General features: G+C 55.8%; 2 protein-coding genes across 8 annotated transcripts; both read left to right on the top strand.

Moving 5' to 3' along the window:
- The first annotated feature begins 1,759 nt into the window (after positions 1-1,759).
- RUSF1 (RUS family member 1) lies at positions 1,760-12,493 on the top strand. 3 transcript variants are annotated; one of them, XM_074998242.1, is made up of 15 exons: positions 1,760-1,844; positions 4,488-4,673; positions 5,109-5,186; positions 5,425-5,539; positions 6,363-6,408; positions 6,708-6,740; positions 7,240-7,345; positions 7,568-7,669; positions 7,793-7,863; positions 8,039-8,223; positions 10,674-10,731; positions 10,920-10,990; positions 11,143-11,301; positions 11,726-11,803; positions 12,209-12,493. In XM_074998242.1, the coding sequence occupies exons 2-15, from the start codon at positions 4,524-4,526 to the stop codon at positions 12,301-12,303; spliced, it is 1,347 nt and encodes a 448-aa protein (XP_074854343.1). In that variant the 5' UTR covers positions 1,760-1,844; positions 4,488-4,523; the 3' UTR covers positions 12,304-12,493. The 3 variants fall into 3 exon arrangements, with proteins under 3 accessions (XP_074854343.1, XP_074854341.1, XP_074854342.1); XM_074998240.1 differs by having other exon boundaries at positions 1,769-1,844; positions 4,516-4,673; XM_074998241.1 differs by lacking the exon at positions 10,920-10,990 and having other exon boundaries at positions 1,769-1,844; positions 4,516-4,673.
- A 105-nt stretch (positions 12,494-12,598) lies between these two features.
- LOC142014951 (phosphatidylserine decarboxylase proenzyme, mitochondrial-like) lies at positions 12,599-18,688 on the top strand. 5 transcript variants are annotated; one of them, XM_074998277.1, is made up of 7 exons: positions 12,599-12,786; positions 14,751-14,907; positions 15,041-15,271; positions 16,230-16,356; positions 16,536-16,667; positions 16,784-16,944; positions 17,407-18,688. In XM_074998277.1, the coding sequence occupies exons 2-7, from the start codon at positions 14,785-14,787 to the stop codon at positions 17,629-17,631; spliced, it is 999 nt and encodes a 332-aa protein (XP_074854378.1). In that variant the 5' UTR covers positions 12,599-12,786; positions 14,751-14,784; the 3' UTR covers positions 17,632-18,688. The 5 variants fall into 5 exon arrangements, with proteins under 5 accessions (XP_074854378.1, XP_074854381.1, XP_074854379.1 ...); XM_074998280.1 differs by lacking the exon at positions 12,599-12,786 and adding an exon at positions 13,126-13,157 and having other exon boundaries at positions 14,784-14,907; XM_074998278.1 differs by lacking the exon at positions 12,599-12,786 and adding an exon at positions 13,140-13,157.
- Positions 18,689-19,158: the final 470 nt, after the last annotated feature.

Genomic DNA, 19,158 nt, shown 5'->3' with positions numbered 1-19,158 from the left:
GATGGCAGGAGATAAATCACTTGATCATTGTCTTCTGTTCTCCTTCTCTGGGGCACCTGGCATTGGCCACCGTCAGCAGATGGGATACTGGGCTGGCTGGACCTTTGGTCTGACCCAGTATGGCCATTCTTATGTTCTTATGTTCTTATGATCTCTTTCCTTTATCATTGAAAGTTGATCTTTTGGAGTTAATAAATTTGTTCTTCTCTGTAAAGCTCTGAAGGTTGCATTTTTTGTTGGTGGCGAATTTCTCATTGCAAATAAAACAAAGTGAGGCGAGCCGAACTCAATATAAATGCAAAAGATTGGGTCCATTCACTTTGATTGGGTCCATTCATCTTCAGTTTTCCTCTTCACCCCACTCTTAATTAGGCCAATTTTACTTCACGTTTAATTTGTTTTCTTTCTTAAAATGCGTGTTGCCCTTCACAGCAGGAATGCCACCAGCTTCCTTTTCCTTTTCAAAATCAAGACTTTATTAGCAACACGGTCAAAATACAGATACGGTATCATATCCCACAGTGCACTGCACATCTTAAAATGGGAGTTATCCAAAGTTTTGAGATGATTTATGTTTTGCTATTTAGATACGAGTTGTTCATTTTTGGGCTCTCAGATGTTTACCGTTTATTGAACAGAATCAGAAGGTTTTTGTTTTGTTTTGTTTTACTTTGCAATTATAGTGTCAGGAGTCACAAAGAAGCCCTAAAAGAGCCACAGGTCGCAGACCTCAGACCATAGCTAAAAGAGCTGTGGGCGAGCCACTCTACTTGCCGTACATCTCAGGAGTTGTGGTGGCTCCTCCCAGCAAGGCTGTACTGAGCCAGCTCCTTAGAGGGAGCTCCAGGGCCAGACTGAAGGGTCCAATGGACCAGGTGCAGCCAATAATCCATATTTTGCCTCTGTGTGGGCCCATGGGAGGCGCGGAGACTCCATACATGACACGCTTGGCTGCAGGCACCGCCCTCCAGGGCGCCCATTGATTTCAGTTTGTTTTTTCCAGCCATCGGGAGCTGTGGAGCCGGCACGAGGGAAGCGTATGAAACCTCCCTGTGCCAAAGGGAGTGCAGGGACCTGGCAGTCATTCCCTGGAGAGCCTGGAGCCAGGGCACTGAGGGAGCCTGCCTTGGGCCTGGGCCCCTTGCTGTGCCACCACACAGACTATCAATAGCCCAGTCAGCAGTGCTGAGCCGAGCCACCGGGGTCACTTTTCGACCTGGCGAGCCAGGCATAAACCCAGGCGCCTGAGCCCCACCCAGCACGCGAGAGGTGGAGGAGTCGGTGCCAGAATACGGCTCTGCACCAACCCACCGAGTCCCACAGCTGGGGCACTCCACACGGGGGAAAAAAAGCCACACATCCCACCCCCAGTGCCACGAGTGGGGGGACAGCTACACCTGCCACAAGGCTTTGTGTGTGGGAGGGGAGTAATTACACCCCCCACAATGCCCTACGCGGGAGAAAACTACATTTCCCATAATGCCGTGTGAGGGAAACCCCCCCCGTCAATATATTTGTCCCATAATGCCCTGCGTGGGGAAAAACTACAACACCCACCATGCCCTACGCAGCGGAATATTGCCCCCTCCCCCCGACAGCGGCGTGCGCGGGGGGGAGGGGAATTATATCACCCACAATGCCTTGCGAGGAAAAACTACACCCCCTCCCCACAAGGCCCTGCGGGAATAAAAAACTACGCCCCCCACAATGCCCCGCGCGGGAGCGCCTGTGTGCGGAAAAACTACACCCCCCACAATGCCCCGCGCCGGGGGTGCTCGCACTCTGCATGAGCTCGAACCCCCCGCGTCCTGCCCGCCCCGGGGTCCCGCCGCTCCCGGTTCCAGGTAGGTGCGGGGAGCCGGGCCGGGGTGTGTCCGGGCAGGTGGGGGAGGAGCAGACCCCGGGCTCCTCCCCCCATCTGCCAACGTGTCCCGCGGGCGGGGGGAGGGGCGGGTCAGTGCGACCCGGGAACTCCGCACACTTAGTAACACCTGCAACTGTGCGTGTAATAGGCAACTACACTGCGTGTGTAACACCCTCCCACACTCTCACCCAGCGTGCAACACAGTCACAGTATGTAACACAGATTGTGACCCCCCACGTGTGCTCACAGGGAGCATAGACCAGAGTGTAACACACACACACTGTGTAACACATGCAGAGCAGGTAAGGCACAGACAGAGGGCAATGCACGCCCTCAGAATGTCACACTCGTACCTCTCGACACGGTGTGATGTGCACACAGAGCCTGTAACGCATTTAGCATGCACAGAACACATAAGGCACACAGCCTGAACACACACATCCTGGAATGCAGTGTAACGCACACGGGCACTCTCACACTTATGCACACACACAGCATAATATGCATGCACACAAAATGCGTTGCACACACACCATCCTCTGACACGTGGTATATGTTGGACACCAGGTATGAAACAAGCAGGAGGGTTTATTACACACAGCGCTCGTGGAGTGCTCCTTCGCCCATCACGACTCAGTGAAGCACTACCAGACAATAGATTACAATTGATTATATAGATTACTGATGGGTGGGGGGAAAAACTACGACATGGGTCTCACCCACGCCTGGATAGGTTCTAGCAACAAGGCGAAATGAGCACAGGAAGCCAATAATCTAAAAAGGTTACAGAGTATCCCCGCCCATAGCTTATCTCTAGTACAGGTGGTTTCCTCTACACCTTAACCAAAACAGATATACAATGACCAGTTCTTGGCCCTCCCTTTTACTGGGACCCCACTCTTTAAATACCCCTCTGAAACCACCCCCACTCATGCATCTGACGAAGCGGGTCTTTGCCCACGAAAGCTTATGCTCCAAAATCTCTGTTAGTCTGTAAGGTTGCCACAGGACATCTTCTTCTTGTTCTCAGTGACCAGTTTGTGTCAAGATAAGATAGAGAATGTGGCGATGTCTCCACAGTGGCGCCTCTGGGGGTGTTATCTGGAAGATTTAAAGCACAAGTCATTAGAAGCCATTAACAGCAGGCGACACTAACAATGGGTTTCCACTTGCAGGGCCTCTCCTTGGAATGTAGTTGCTGAAACAGCTATTCCTCCCTTCAGGCTTCAAGGCCCTTCCTGCCCTTCTCTGGGTATTGTGAGGGAGATAAGGGGGCCCAGCGAGGTGTCTTTCCACTCATGCTAGCTGGGTTTCTATATTATAGGCCTGCTCCAGAATCAAATCGAGGGTCTTTAGCACAAACCATGGCCTGCCTGAGGAATTTTTACCTTACAGTACCTAACATAGACTGCACACAGATTATGTGCCTACAACATGCTCCAGTACAGGGTTTCCCAATTTTGTTTGGCCATGGAAACCTTTTAAACTCCAAAGACTTTTGGGGAATCCCGTTCCCAGGCTCTTCCCCCATCAACCCCCAAATCTGCGGCCTTGTCTCCAATCTTTAGCCCCCCCATCCCACAAACCCACCCCTCCATCCCCAGGATTAACCCCTCTCAGCCTCAAACCTGCCCCGCATCCCCAGGATTAACCTGCCTCAGCCCCAAACCAGCCCCCAGGACTAACCCATCCGTGGCGCTGGCTGGAGAGCCTAAGCTGGGCAGCCATGTGCGCGCAGCAGGAGGGAGGCTGGCGTAAGCCAAGCCGTGCCCACTGGAGGGGTGTGGCCACTCAGGTAGCATGGGGAGTGGGGAAGTGAGGGGCTCTCTGTGGCTCCCTGCTTTGCCACCACTGAAATAATGGAGCTAAATTCAGTTAGTTTTACAGCCGGATCCCTCCCACCTCCTGCCGGCCGTTAAACCAATTCAATTGATTAGTAACAGAAAAATTTTCACTCTGCTTTGGAAAGAGAGGCTGCTGAACTCTCTTTCATATTCAAATTGGACACATTAACACGTGGTTTGAACCCAGGATGCAAATTTTCTGGGACACTATAGGGGCTCTTTTGCATACTTGGCTTCTTTTAATTCTTGACTCACTTGCCCCTCTTCTCTCTGATTTGCTCACCTTGATAATTTTTTTCTGATTTGTCAACCTTGATTACTATTTTTGGTTCTCTGTGCCTTAAATATTGAGTCTGGTCTGGTCTGGCTCTGGGCTGAAGAAGTGGGTCTGTCCCACGAAAGCTCATCGCCTAATAAATGATTTTATTAGTCTTTGAAGTGCTACTGGACTGCTTTTTGGTTTCAATTCAATTGAGTTGCACTGTTTGAGCGGCGGCAGGGCAGGGCGCTGCAGGGGAGTCGGCTCTTGTAATGGGATTTCTCACGGAACCCTTATTTTCCCCTCGTGGACCCCCAGCTGGGAAACGCTGCTCTAAGGCAATCCTGGGGTGTAACACAAACAACACACCCACAACGCGTAACCCACCGACTGCGCGCAGAATGTGACCCAGGATATGTGTAGTCTCTGCATCCTACACTGTTTATGTGCTGTGCGTGTGCAACATTGTGTGTGTGAATGTGTGCCGGCGGGATGTTGTGTTCTCTTCTCCTGCCCGTAGGCGTCTCCCTCTCTCTGTCTAACCCAAGCTCCGGCTATGCCCAATCTGGGGATACAGCCACTGTGCACAGAGCAGTACGGCTCCCGCAGTGCCCGGTGCTATCTGCCGTCACCCGACGGGCACCTCAGCTGTGTGGGGGACGAACCAGGGCGCGGGGGATGGCGCTCGCTGCGGGAGATCTTCATGGTGAGATGAGGAGTTGGTGTCCAAGGGCGAATGGCCCAAGGGGGGACTGAGAGCAGAGATGGGCAGTTGAACGGAGCCAGGAGGGCTGCTGGCTAAGTTGGACGTGGGCAGGGGAGGAGGGACGCAGAAGTAAGAGGGGTAAATGGGGAGAGCACAAGAGCTCAGGGTGGAGGTTATGGATTGGGAAGGCAGCTCAGGCAGGCTGCATTGGTGGGGGGAGGGATTGGAGGTTGTGAAAGTTGGCTGAGTTTGATACCGGGGTGCACGGGGGTGGGCAAGGTGGGGCAGGGAGAGTTGGAGGCATTTACAGGGGGTTGGAGAGTTTGTGGGGGGTTCTGTTGATCCACTGGGGATGTCAGGGCAGGATGTGTGCTCTCTGATTCCCTAGAAGTTCTCTGTTCTGCTCACCTTTGCACCCCCTTTTCTCTGCTGCAGTCCGTGTTTCTGCCCCAGGGGTACCCTGAGAGCGTGAGCACAGACTACCTGCCGTACCAGATATGGGACACTGTGCAGGTGAGCCGGTGAAGAGGGGGAGGAGGGAACCCAGCCCCAGACCTGGAGGATTGCGGGAACCCCTGTTGCTTAGCAGTACATTTGGGGAGCTCAGAACCAAATTCCCCTCTTGATGGTACTGGGGTGGGGGGAACCGACTGAGGGCTGATGGGGTAATTGTGGGCACTAGGAAGCCAAGGGTCAGGAGAGGTTGGTCAGGGTATCCCCTCTATAGTAACAATTTGCCCTGCTCCCCCAGGCCTTTGCCAGCAGCATCACGGGGGCGCTGGCCACGCAGGCTGTGCTGAAGGGGGTGGGCGTAGGGGACCAGACCTCCACTGTTGCCGCAGCCACTGTCACCTGGATACTCAAAGGTGAGACACAACCTGCTGAATCCCCTTGATCCATCCTGGCCCTGGGACGCCCACTCCAGAAACCTCTACTCCGAGTCCCACCCCCGAAGAAGCTTCAAAAACTGACCTGGTGTAGTGGGGAAATGAAGGCGGCTCTCAAAAATGTAAGAACAACCTGTAATGAATGGAAGAGAGGGGAACTTCCTCATCATGGTTATAGCTCTGAGCTTGGGAGTTGTAGAATGCGGATAAGGGAAGTAAAGAGACACAAGGAGAACATTTGGCCAGAGGAAGTAAGACAATAAGAATACATGGCTTACAGGGAGTTTGGTCTATTCAGCTTAACCAAGAGAAGGTGAAGGGTTGATTTGATCACAGTCTGTAAGGAACATCCCCTGGGTAACAAATATTTAGTCATGAGATCTTCAGTTGAGCAGAGGCTGGTCCAAGCTGATCCAGTGGCTGCAATTTGAAGCTAGACTGGAAAGCAGGGTGAATATTTCACAGTGCCAGTAATAAACGCCGGAATGATTTCCCGAGGGTCGTGGTGGGTTGTCCATTATGGACAACTGTTAAATCAGGCGGAAAGGCTTTTCTACCAGCTATGGTCTCTGGCATGTGTCGGAGGAGATGAGCCCACTGGTCCTATCTGGCCTGGGGATCAATGAATTTTCATCTTCATCCCAGCCTGGGACTGCCCCATTCCTGGGTTCCCACATCGTGCTCTGTGACACCCCCCGCTTGCTCCTCATACTGGATCCACAGACTTTCCTGAGTCCCTCATTCACCCAGTGGGACCTGCCGTTTCTCTAGCTCTCCTGACACCCTTCTCTGTCTGCTGCAGATGGCACGGGGATGGTTGGCCGGATCCTTTTTGCCTGGATGAAAGGGTGAGTTGAATGCCCAGCGGAGGGGGAGGTTTCAGGGTCACCAGTGGGGCTCCCACTAATTTTTTCCATCTATGGGCAGAATGAATTTTATGTGCACCAAAGTCTGTACCGATGTGCACCACCAGTGCAAACACACGCTGCCCAATGTGGTTCGCTGTGGGCACTCTGCTGACCCTCTGGGCAGCACCTGAATCTCTCCTGAGTGGCTGTCCAAGCGCTCAGCTTCCTGGTAACCCTGGTCACCAGTGCTGGTAGGTCTGTCTTACGGTCCCATTGACCTCTCTTCTCCCTTCGTTCAGGAGCAAGCTGGACTGCGACGCCAAGCAGTGGAGGTGAGCAAGGAAAGGACCCACCTGTCCATTCCCCTTTTCCCCAGACATCGCTGCCCCCAGGTCCTTGTCCCTGGGTGACCTTCACACCAATGTCCCCATCCCTGGGCTGCCTCCCATTGGCTGGTCCCCGCTTGCTAGACCATCCCCCCTTGAACCTCTCAGGTGACCCTCACGCTCTGAGCTCCCCTTGGGCGTTTGTCTTCTGAGCCCCCATTGGGCGACCTTCACCTTCTGACCCTCCGCTGGGCCATGCTTGCCTTGTGGCTCCACCGTGACCTTTGCCCTTTGACCCCCCCATGGAGCAGACCGTGACTTTTCGACATCAGTTGCTCGACCCTTGACCTTTGACCTCAACCCCTGGGTGACCTTCACTCTTTGAACCTCATGGTGCCATTCTCAACCCTGCATGCCATGGAGTGCCCTTGGACCTCCCCCCATGGGGTGACACCTGACCTCTAACCTACCATGCCCCACCTCCCCCACCTGTTGGACCCCACAGGCTCTTCGCAGATGCGCTCAATGACCTGGCCATCTTCATGGAGATCTTGGCCCCTGCCTTCCCAGCATGCTTCACTCTCATCGTCTGCACCAGCGGCTTCTTCAAGGTAGCAGGGATGGGGTTGGGGTGTGGGAGGAGATGGACGTGAGGGGTTGTTCGTGGGGGGCGTGGTACTAGGAAGCTGGCATGAGGGGAAGGGGAGACTGGCGTGATGTGGGGGAGGCGCTGGCTTGGGCAGGGGTTGGCACGGGGGGATTGGGGCATTGCCACAGAGAGGGGTTGGCATTGGGGATTGCACCCCACCCCCACTCCTCTCTTTCTGCCCCAGTGCATCGTGGGAGTAGCTGGAGGTGCCACCCGGGCAGCCCTCACCATGCACCAGGCCCGGCGGGACAACATGGCGGACGTCTCGGCCAAGGACGGGAGCCAGGTGCGATCCTGCTTAGGAAGGGGGGGGTCAGCGTTAAGGGGCACCCAGAGCCTGGGGAGCAGAGGGGTGGGCACCCCCAGAATGCTGCAGCGGGCACCCTCACTCACGGTCTCCTTCCCACAGGAGACCCTGGTGAATCTAGCCGGCCTGCTCGTTAGCCTCCTCCTCATCCCGCTCGTCACCAACAGGCTCCAGTGAGTGACCCCAAGCCCAGGGCTGTGTCTGGTGGGCGCGGGTGATTGCACCAGTGTTGGGTGGGTCAGAGGGGATTGTGGGAGGCAAGAGGTGCAGGGGATTGTGGGGAATTCTGGGTCTGGCCAGGCCTGAATCAATCTCTCTGACCCTTGTCCCTTCCCCCTCCTCCCTCAGGCTCACCTACGCCCTCTATGGCCTGTTCACGGCTCTGCACCTCTATGCCAACTACCGGGCCGTGCGGGCTGTCTGCATGGAGACGCTCAACCGGGCCCGGCTGCGACTCGCCCTGCACCACTTCCTGGGTCAGGGCTGGGTCCCCACACCTGCCCACATCAACCCCCAGGAGCCCCTGCTGCCAGGTGACTGGGAGCCATGGGGGGTATGGGAATGGGGAGAAGGAGGGAAACCTCAGCATGGCAGAGACAGAGAGATCAAGTCTCCTGAGAACCACAGAACACTAGAACTGGAAAGAACCTCAAGAGGTCATTGAGTCCAGTCTCTGCCCCTGCGGTAGAGCCAGGCACCATCTAGACCATCCCTGACAGAGGTCTGTCTAACCTGCTCTTAAATATCTGCAAGGAGGGAGATTCCACCACCTCCCCAGGCAATTTATTCCAGTGCTTCACCACCCTGGCACCTAGGAATTTTTTTCTACTGTCCAGTTTAAACCTCCCTTGCTGCAATTTAAGCCCATTGCTGCCTGTCCTATTCTCAGAGGCCAAGGAGAACAAGTTTTCTCCCTCCTCCACGTAACACACTTTTAGATACTTGAAAACCGTTATCTTGTCTCCTCTCAGCTGTCTTCTTTCCAAACTAAACAAACTCAGTTCTTTAACCCTCCCTTCATAGGTCATGTTTTCTAGACCTTTAATCATTTTTGTTGCTCGTCTCTGGTCCCTCTCCAATTTCTCAATGGCTTACCTGAAATGTAGCACCTAGAACTGGACGCACTACTGCACTTGAGGCCTCTTTAGCACAGAGTAGAGCGGAAGAATTGCTCCTCGAATCTTGCTGATAACACCTTGTTAATGCATGTTAGAATGACGTTTGCTTTTTTTTTTTTTTGCAATAGTGTCACACTGTTGACTCATATTTAGCTTGTGTTCTGCTATGACCCCGAGATCCCTTTCTGCCGTACTCCTTTCTAGAAACTCACTTCCCTTTTTGATTGTGTAAAACTGATTGTTCCTTCCCAAGTGCAGCACTTTGCATTTGTCCTTATTGGACTTCATCTTGGTTACCTCAGACCATTTCTCCAGTTTGTCCAGATCATTTTGAATTCCGACTCTATTCTCCAAAGCAGTTGCAACCCCTCCCAGCTTGGTATCATCTGCAAAGTTCAGACGCATTCTCTCTATGCCACCATCTAAATTGTTGATGAAGATATTGAATAGAACCTGCCCCAAAACTCATGCCTCCAAGGCCCCACTTGTTATGCCCGTCCAGCATGACTGTGAACATTAATAACTACTCCCTGGGAACAGTTATCCAACCAGTTATGCACCCACCTTAAAGTAGCCCTGTCTAGGTGGTATTTCCCTAGTTTATTGATAAGAAGATTTCGCAAGACTGTATCAAATGTCTTACTAAAGTCTAAGTATACCACATCTACCACTTCCCCCTTATCTGCAATGCTTGTTGTCCTATCAAGGCAAGCTGACAGGTTGGTTTGACATGATTTGTTCTTAATGAATCCCTGCTGGCTGTGACTTGTTACTTTATTGTCTTCCAGATGTTGGAAAACGGGTTCCTTAATTGTTTGCTCCATTATCTTTTCTGGCAAAGAAGTTAAAGTAATGGGTCTGTAGTTTCCTGGGTTGTCCTTATTTCCCTTTCTATAGATGGACACTATATTTTCCCTTTTCCAGCCTTCTGGAATCTCTCCAGACTTCCGTGACTTTTCAAAGATGATAGCTAGTGGCTCCAATACCATCTCAATCAGCTCCTTGAGTAGTCTAGGATGCATTTCCTCAGACCCCGGTGACTTGAAGACATCTAACTTTTCTAAGTAGTTTTTAACTTGTTATTTTCCTGTTTTAACATCTGAACCTACATCCTGTTCTCCAGCATTCACTATTGTGGGCATCCAGCCACCACCAACCTTCTTGGTGAAGATCGAAACAAAGAAACCATTAAGCACCTCTGCTGTTTTCATGTTTTCTGTTATTGTGTTCTCTCTTCGTTAAGCAAGGGGCCTACCTTGTCCTTGGTCTTCCTCTTGCTTCTGATGTATTGTTAAAATGTTTTCTTGTTGCCCTTTATATCTCTTGCTAAACTTTCTAATTTTGCCACCCCATACGTGTGCTACTTAGTTATATTCATCCTTTGTACTTTGACCCAGTTTTCACTTTTTATAGGACTTCTCTTTGATTGAGACAGGGCGGCCTCTTGCTATACTTCTTGTCTTCTTTACCCAGTGGACTCATTTGCTGCTGTGCCTTTAATAATGTCCCTCTGAAAAACTGCTAACTGCTTCAATTGTTTTTCCTCTTAGTCTTGCTTCCCATGGGACCTTCGCTACCAGCTCCCTGAGTTTGCTAAAATTTGCCTTCTTGAAATCCATTGTATTTATTTTGCTACTGTCCCTTGTACCGTTCCTTAATCTCAAGAACTCTCACTTCACGATCTTTTCAAGATCTTACCTTGCCTCAAGGCAGAGAGTCCCCCCAACCCTGGGCTCAGAGTGGAGCCAGCATCCCCTGTGTCCCATTCCCTGCCCTCATGATTGGCCAGTCCCCCACGCTGTGGCCATTGCCTCCTCCCCCCGAAACCCAAATAACCACACTCTTTGCTCCTCACATCTCTGCAGGACTCCAGCGGCATCTTGGGATAACTCTGGGTGCCCCACTCCACATGCTGGTCTCTAGGTGAGTAACAGAGTTTAACTTGTCTCTCGCGGGTTCCCAAGGACTCACAGGTCACTCTTCCTGGTCATAGAAACCTCTGAGTCCTGGGTGGATCTTCACCCTGTAACATCCTGTGGCAGGGAGTTCCAGAGGTTACCAGTGTCTGTGTCACCTTCTCTGAGTATTCTTCCCTTCTCTCCATCCTGCAGCGTATCTGACTTCCATCAGGCCTGCCAGAGCCACTCAGGGAACTACCTCATCTCTCTGAACCGCCAAGCTGGTGAGGGGAGACAGGGAGGGGGAATGGGACCTGGGTGTCCAGCACAGCAGCCAGAGGGGGCAGAGATGAGGAGGGAAAAGGGGACCCAGGAGTCCGGGCTGGCAGTGCCGGGAGGTGGTGTGGGACACCCTGCTGTGCCCTTCTCCCCCCAGGCACTGTGGCTGTGGCCCTGCACCATGGGGCCAGCAGCGTGGATGCCATCCAGGCCTGTGCCCACGCCCTGCTGCTGGAGGCCCTGCTGTGCCAGGCCCTGCCTCTGGCCACCCTGGAGGGAGAGATGCTGCAGAAGCTGCAGAGTCAGCTGCGTGGAGGTGAGGGGTGGGACAGGGGGACCACGAATAGAAACACGTGCTGCTGGCTGTGGGAGGCCAGTGGCGCCAACATCCACTTTGGGCCCAGGGGCACGATGGAAGGGGGACGTGGCTCCCTGCCCCGGGAGGGGTGTGGCCAAGGATGGAAGGGCGGGGCTTAAGGCTGGCAGCTCCGCCTCCACCCCCAAGTCCCGCACAGCCCCACACTGAGTGGCAGCAGAGGTGGGGGCCGAAGCTCTGGGCCCCTTTGAAATGCCAAGCCTGGGGGCAACAGCCGCCCTCCCCGTCAGCAGGGGCCTGGTGGGTGCTCTGCTAATCAGCTGGGCAGCCATATGCCCCATATGTCTGATCTTCTGGGAGGGGGCGGCTCTGTGGGCTCCCAGCACCTGCCCCCCATCCCAGCCAGCTCTGCTGTGTCTTTCAGCCCCGGACGGGGAGGTCTGGCCTGTGCTAACGGAGACCCACCAGCTGCTGGACAGGCTGTTCCCCGAGTTCCTAGCAGGTAACTGGGACCTCTGGGTGCTCAGCCCTCAGGGGCCCCTAGTCTCCGGGGCTGGGAGAGCATCCCCTGCTGTGGAGTGTCCCCTTCACACCCTGTATGCAGCCCTGTCCCCCTTAACCTCATCACAGGGCCCTGTACGTCCTGTCCCCGCCCAGCCTGTCCCTGGGGAGAGCACCCCCTGCTGGGGAATGGCCCCACCCCCTGCAGTGCCCCTCTGCTGTGCAGATCCCTCCCACGCACTCAGTGCTGGTGTCTTCCCTGTTGGCCCCTCTCCTGGGGAGATGGGAGACCCCCGTCCACTGCATTTTCACCCATGGGGTGTCCCCTAGTGCCCCTGTCCAGTGGGGGCTCCCCGTCCTGGAGAAACACACATCCCCCGGCCCCGGGCTGGACTCTCTCTTGCAGGGCTGGTCTCGGCGGGCTGGGTCACGGATCGGAACCTGCTTGGAGCGGAGGAATGGCGTCTGGACTGGAGCCCAAAGGACAAGAAAGTTCTGTAGCTCCGGCCCCTGCCGGGCCCCACCACTGTACAGACCCCAACGAGGCCAAAATGCTCTGAGCCTTACTGGGCTCGCCCCAGGACCAGCGCCAGTCCAGCTCCATGTGGGACCAGAGCGACAGGCACTGGGAACTGGACTCGCTCCGCTCCTCTGTACTTCTTGGAAATAAAATGTTTCTCGCTCCATGGGGGCTTGGGGGTTTTCCCTGCTCAGGGGTGAGCTGAGATTCTGGGTTCAGGGGCTGTCTATACAGGTGTGCCTTACCCAGGGCTGACGTGCAGCCCCCCTCTCTTGGGCAGGACTCCCACTGACTTTTTCCATCCATGTGTGGAATAAATTTTATGTCCACCAAGTCATGTGCATATGTGCACCACCCATAGACGCACAGGCTGCCGGCTGTGGGCGCGCTGCTAATCAGCTGGGTGGCACCTGAATCTCTCCTGGGCGGCCGCCCCAGCGCTCAGCTTCCCGGGACCACTGCTGGTGAGATACAGAGGCTGTTTATATGAGGGTGCCTTGCCTGGTGTTGAGATGCAGCCACCTCTGGGGTGAGGCGCAGGGGCACTTTACACAGGGATTCCTCACCTGTGCTGAGATGCGGCTGCATCTGGGGCATAGGTCAAGCCCCTCCCACTGTTTGCAGTCCCCCCCCCGTTTGTGCGTGGCCCAGTGAGGTCATGGTCCTGCCATGTGGGGTGATGATAAACCCATGGGCTTGTACAGAGACAATGTCATGAGGCCAGGCCCCGCCCTTCAGTGCAAGCTTGAGTCATTGTGCCCATGTCACGTGATGGCCAGTCCTGAGCACTGGTGAGTGGGAGAGCTGGAGCCCGGCTGGCAGCACCCTGCTTCCAGTGAGTGTGTGTGTGTGTGTGATTTGTGTGTTGTCATTCACTGTGTGAAAGTGTGGAGCATCCCCGACCTCCGTACCCTGGTAGTGGGAGTGGTTTTGTGTTCATGTCCATCAAGAGTTTTTCTGTGTGGTTGTGGTGGTGTTCTCTATGTGCATGGGATGTTGTGGTTGTGACAGTGTTACCCTCTGTATTGTCAGTGGCCAATTGTACGTGGTTATGTTTGTGTTTTCTCTGTGTGTGGTGTGTTTGTGGGAATGTTCCTCTGTGTTGTCACAGTGTGGGATTGTCAGGAGTTCTCTCTGTGTGTGATTTTGGGTTTGTGTGAATGTTATCCACTGTAGTGTCATAGTGTGTGATTGCTAGGAGTATTCTGTGCCCTAGTGTCACTGTGTGTGTGTGTGTGTGTGTGTCTTATTTTGCACATCCTTGTGTGTGACTGTGTCACTGTCATTCTGTGTACCATGGGGTGGGCAGCTGCTGGGCAATGTTTGCGTGCGCTGTGTCTGTGCTGAGCTGTGGGGTCTTTGTGTGTGTGCGTGTACACTCCAACGTCAGTGGGTGTCTGCGAGTCGCCGTCGTGCTGCCAGTGAGAGTGTGTGTGTGTGTGTGTGTGTGTTGTGGGGTGGGGTCAGTGTGTCAGCTGTGTGTGGTGTGTTGGCACTGGTTGCATGTTGTGCTGTCAGTGAGTGCGTCTGAATGCTGTTTCCTGTGCGTAGATATAGTGGGGTGGGAGGGAGTGTCATTCATGGCAGTATGTGTCATATTGCTGATGAGGGAGCCTGTTTCCTGTGTGTGTGACCCCCCCGGCCAGGAGTCACTCCTCAGTGGCTGTAGTCCGTGTGTGTCTGCGGATCTGTGCACGGCTCCTGTGTTTGTGGGAGTGCAGGGCTGTGTTTGCAGGTTTTCAGGAGTCAGCCCCCGCTCGCAGCTGCTGGGTGTGTGTTTTGTGTGTTACACTGTGGGCATATGACAGTGTGTTACCCTCAGTGTGACACTGGTACACACAGATGCAGTCTATCAGTGTGCGTGAACTGCAGTCTGTTGTGGGTGTGTAACACTATTATGCTCTCTGTCTGTCAGGTTGTATGTAGGTGTTACCCTTGTGCATCTGTGTGTGTCTTACACTGTGCTCTACGTGGGACGCTGTTTTGCTGTCTTACCCTGATAGTATGCTATGCTGGTTTATGTGCCGTGTACGTGCCACCTTCTGTGTGTTACACTGAGGCTGCAAGTGTGTGTGTGTTATAAGGTGTGCTCTGTGGGTTAAACTGTGCACAACACAGTTGTACTCTGGGTGTGATACTGTGTAGCTGTGTGTTGTGTTGCTCTGTGCCTGGCTCCTGGGGAGTAGGCTGGCCATCTGGGTGGGTGTTCTCTAGCCCTGTGGCAGCCCCGAGTCTGGGTTCTGTTCCCCTGATGGCTGTGGGGCCCAGCCTGGCTTTGGGGGCTGCCTGTGGGGTTGTGACACCCTCGGCCCAGAGGCTGCGATCAGCCCAGGCACAGGCAGAGCACTTCATAACTCCTGGGGGCGAGTGCCTAGCGCTGCCCTCCTGGATGCCTGGGTCCCGTTCCCTGTCCTGGTTTCTCCCCCAGGGCTGAGCTGTGGTGCTGTACGTGTTCCTCCAGGATGGCCGTCCCCAGGCTCTCCCTTCAGCGCCACCTGCCCCGGATGCCCAGCCGTGCCCAGCAGCTCCGCCCCTGGCAGATCCTCAAGCCCCTCACCCGTGCTGGGCTGCGGCCCACCAGCAAGGTCGGGGCGGGGGGCAGAAAGGGGGGCAGTGAGGGGGAGGAGGGGCGGGGGTATCTGGGGTGGGAGAGGAGGAGACGGGGTATTCAGGGAGCTCTATGGGGCGAGCGCTCCAGGCTGATTCTGCCCCCTGCAGGCTGCGTACCGCCGCGCCCCCACCCGCCTGCTGTCACGGCTCTGGGGGGTGCTGACGGGGCTGGCGCTGCCCCGCTGGCTGCGGCGCCCCCTGCTGGCGCTCTACGTCTGGGCCTTCTCCGTCAACATGGCCGAGGCGGCTGAGGAAGATCTGAGCGGCTACCGCAGCCTGGGGGAGCTCTTCCGGCGCCCGCTCAAGCCCTGGGTGCGCCCCATCGCCCCCCATGACATGGTATGTCCCACCCTGTTCCCCACCCCATTGCCCTTCCAAGGCATGGAACATCCTGCCCTGTACCCCCATCACCCATATCATGGTACATCCCACCCTGCAATGCCCCTCTCTCTCCCTTTCCCTCTCACGACATGGTACATTCTACCCTTTGCCCCCTCCTGCCTTGCCTTCTTATGGCATGGTATGTCCTGTGCTGTCCCCCATTGCCCTTCCCAGGCATGGTATACCCCACACTGCCCCCTCGTTGCCCTTCCATGGCATGGCCTTCCCTTGGTCTGGTACATCCCTGTTCCCCACCTCCTCTTGAGATGGTATATTCAATCCAACCCCTTCACGGTATGGCTACATCCCACCCCTGCCGCACTCCCTCTTGCCTGTATGACAGGTCTCATTTTGATTTCCCCCCACCATAGCAGGGAATGTCCCACCACCCGCCCATGCAAATTATATGTCCCAGGTCCCCCCTCCTCTGCTGTGGTATGTCCCATTCTCCCATTCCCCATGTTATGCTCTTCCCTTCCCATGAACCCCCTTTGACACGGTACATCCCCCACAGTGACAATGGGATGTCCCTGCCGGAGGCCAGGCTCACCCGGGTTGCAGACCTGCTCACCCACAGGTGTGCCTGGCAGTGCCCTGAGCCAGCACTGGCTACAGCTCACCAGGGCTGAGTGAGCAGCCGCACATGAGCCTCCTGCGTGTGCAAGACACAAGCACGTTGCCTGGAAGGTTGGGCCTGGCACTTTCACAGCTAGGCTTTTCACAGGAGCTTTACACATGTCTGTGCAAGGGCCAGCCTGGAATCTCCCCAGAGCCTTTTCCAGTGCACCGCTCCCCAGAGGTTGTGAGCTCCCCCCCGTCAGTGCCCACCTGGTACAGGAGTGAAAGCCCTGGCCTGCCCTCGTGAGTCCCCGTGCGAGGACATTCCCGCTTCTCATCTTGTCCCTGCTGGTTGCAGGTCAGCCCAGCGGATGGCCAGATTGTGCACCTGGGCCGGGTGCGGAGGAGCCGCCTGGAGCAAGTGAAGGGGATGACGTACTCCCTGGAGAGCTTCCTGGGTCCCCAGGACTGGAGGGGAGATGGGGGTGAGTGAGGGGTGGGGCAGTGGGGACCCCAGGAGCCATGGGGGGAGACTGAGACTGATCCCTGGGACCCATCTGGGGGCTGAGGAAGCCATGCTGGGCAGGGGGCAGGGCAATCCAAGAGGAGGGGTCCCAATCCAATGGCAAGGATTAACCCTTTGCTGTCTACTGCTCTCCTCCAGGCCAGGGTCTCTCCCCATGGGGGCGCCCAGGGCACCGGCTCTATCATTGCGTCATCTATCTGGCACCAGGTGACTATCACCGCTTCCACTCGCCCACTGACTGGCACATCCGGCACCGCCGGCACTTCCCTGGTATGGCACAGCCGGGGAAGGGGGTGGGGGAACATTACCCCGGTTGTCACTAACACTGGGGTCTCCTCTTTCCCTCTGTCCGTCTGTCTGCCCCACCCCGCGTCCATCTGTGGCAGGCTCCCTGATGTCAGTGAGCCCCAGTGTGGTGCGCTGGATCCCCGGGCTGTTCTGCCACAACGAGCGGGTGGTGCTGAGCGGGGAGTGGGCACACGGCTTCTTCTCCCTGACGGCCGTGGGGGCCACCAACGTGGGCTCCATCCGCATCTACTGTGACCAGGTGGGGCTAGGAGCCCTGGGGGGGGCAGGCCTTGGAAGTCCAGATGGGGGCCCTGGTGAGCGTGTTGCACATGGGAAGCTGAGTGAGTGAGAGCACACTCATGGGATCGGACAAGGGGGACCCTGGTGAGTGTGCACACACTCGTGGGATGAGAGAAGGGGTGCCCTGGTGAGGGTGCACACACTCGTGGGATCAGACGGGGGGGCCCTGGTGCATGTGCACACACTCGTGGGATCGGACAAGGGGGGGCCCTGGTGAGTCTGCACATGCTGGGGGGATCAGACAAGGGGGGCCCTGGTGAGTGTGCGTGGCTTACACGTTGAGTACCTCTGGTGAGCGTGTGCCCACTTGTGAGCTTGCGTGTCGAGGCAGTGAGTGCACAATCACGTGACTTGCAAATCAGAGCCAACGTGGCGTGTGGAGGTGCCTGTCACCATGGTAACACCCTTTTCTCTCTGGCAGGACCTTTGCACCAACTGTGCCCACCACGTGCAGGGCGGCTACCATGACTGCAGCTACACAGCCTGGGTGGGGCCAGACGGGGTTCCTGCCCCCAAGGGGGCCGGCCTGGGTGAATTCAACCTGGGCTCCACCATCATCCTCCTCTTCCAGGGGCCCCGGCACTTCGGCTTCCGCACCAGTGCTGGGCGCAGGGTGCGGGTGGGGCAGGCGCTGGGCAGCCTCTGATGCTGCAGGGAGAGGGTCCCAGTTTCCTAGGGAGTTTGGGGAACTGCTTGACTGCGCTGGGGGAGACACCCCAGGTTCAGCGGAACACAGGGAGGGGACAGCGGACTTGTGGGAGAAGGGAAACCCCGGTTTCACGGGGGAGAATTGGATCCCACTTTCCTGAGGGGGAGCGAGGGGTTCCCCATTCCAATAACCCCTTCAGCCGTCTCCTGGGGGGATGGGAGGGGCTTTGACACCCCTTAACAGTGGCAACATCGGTGGGACCCTCATCTTAGCTATATTTTCAAGGGGGGAACAGAGCCCCCCATCAATGGGCAAGGACCCCCCCTTTCCAGTGAGGGACTAGGGGGTGACTGAGTGCCTCCCTTTAATTCTAAGGCGGGGAAGCGGGTACTTGGTTTGAAGTGGGGTGGAGCGATGGTGGAGAATCTGAGGAGCCCCTTAACTCCAGCGAGGGATGATGGGAACGGGGCTGAAGGGAGCTCCCTCCTGCATGCCTTGGGGTTGAATCCGGGGGAGAGTTTCATACCATCCTGTCTGCACCCCCAGCTCCATAAGGGGCCTGAACAGCGCCTGGCTGAGCGAGAGCTTTGCTTTCATACACAGCCCCTTTATCCTGCTGGGTCTGGGGTGTGGGACCTGCAGCCTTTCTGTTCTGGTCTGGCTATGGTCTGAAGAAGTGGGTCTGTCCCACGAAAGCTCATCACCTAATAAATTATTTTGCGAGTCTTTAAAGTGCTACTTGACTGCTGGATGTGTGTGTGTGAGAGGCAAAGCAGCTCACAGAGGCTAAGGACGACCCCCTGGGGTTGTAACCTAAGCTGGCAGGTAACACCTCTGACCTGACCAAAGAGCAGGGAGGAGCCGAGCTGGGTTTGAATGGGAGGCGGCAGTTAGAAGCTGTGGGGGAGAGAGTTTGAAGGAGCCAGCCTGGCTAGAGGGGAAGCTACACCCCAGATGGGGCACCCCTCGGGCTGCCCTCCCCAGGATGGGTTGGAGTGATTGTCTCTTTCGGCCGTACTGACACCTCTGTGCTGAGCTGTGCCTCTGTCGCCTAATAAACTCCCCGTTCCACCTGCTGGGTGAGAGTCACTCCTGCCTGCAGATGAGGTGCAGTGCTTGGGGACCCTGAACCCCACCACAATGGTCACCCTGCCTGCTGCTGTGGCTGGGCTTGTGGGGGAAAGGGTCAGCTCAGCTGGGGGCCTGAATACAGGTCAATTAGTCTGTTCAAATAAATCTGGAACGCCCTCCTGGCGCCCGAAACGCGGGGCTGTCCTGCCCAGAAGGGGACGGGTGGGCACCCTGGGGGTAAGCAGACACAGGCTGGGGTTTTTGTATTTACGAGAACTTCCTCCCTGGTGTTACACAGGTCGTTCGTGAGGTTGCCTGGGTTTGTTGGACGATACAAGGAACGGGTGTGGGCGTTAGTTAAATGTGGGGCTTTTTCAAACCTGGGGTTACTTGGATGAAGCTCAGTTGTGGGCAGGGTGGCTGAAGAAAGGGCATGTTCACATTCTCCCGCAT

Source organism: Carettochelys insculpta, chromosome 6, assembly GCF_033958435.1.
Source record: "Carettochelys insculpta isolate YL-2023 chromosome 6, ASM3395843v1, whole genome shotgun sequence".
NCBI classification, from domain to species: domain Eukaryota; kingdom Metazoa; phylum Chordata; order Testudines; family Carettochelyidae; genus Carettochelys; species Carettochelys insculpta.
The sequence above is the reverse complement of the archived record's forward strand: the minus strand, read 5'-3'. Positions and strand labels throughout refer to the sequence as shown.

Excerpts from the sequence above, each read along its gene's own strand:
- RUSF1 (XM_074998240.1), top strand. The coding sequence starts at position 1,787 with ATGAGCTCGAACCCCCCGCGTCCTGCCCGCCCCGGGGTCCCGCCGCTC. Across the intron at positions 5,187-5,424 it reads AGATATGGGACACTGTGCAG|GCCTTTGCCAGCAGCATCAC; the intron begins GTGAGCCGGTGA and ends CTGCTCCCCCAG. Across the intron at positions 8,224-10,673 it reads CCAGGAGCCCCTGCTGCCAG|GACTCCAGCGGCATCTTGGG; the intron begins GTGACTGGGAGC and ends ACATCTCTGCAG.
- LOC142014951 (XM_074998277.1), top strand. The coding sequence starts at position 14,785 with ATGGCCGTCCCCAGGCTCTCCCTTCAGCGCCACCTGCCCCGGATGCCC. Across the intron at positions 15,272-16,229 it reads CCATCGCCCCCCATGACATG|GTCAGCCCAGCGGATGGCCA; the intron begins GTATGTCCCACC and ends TGCTGGTTGCAG. Across the intron at positions 16,668-16,783 it reads GCACCGCCGGCACTTCCCTG|GCTCCCTGATGTCAGTGAGC; the intron begins GTATGGCACAGC and ends CATCTGTGGCAG.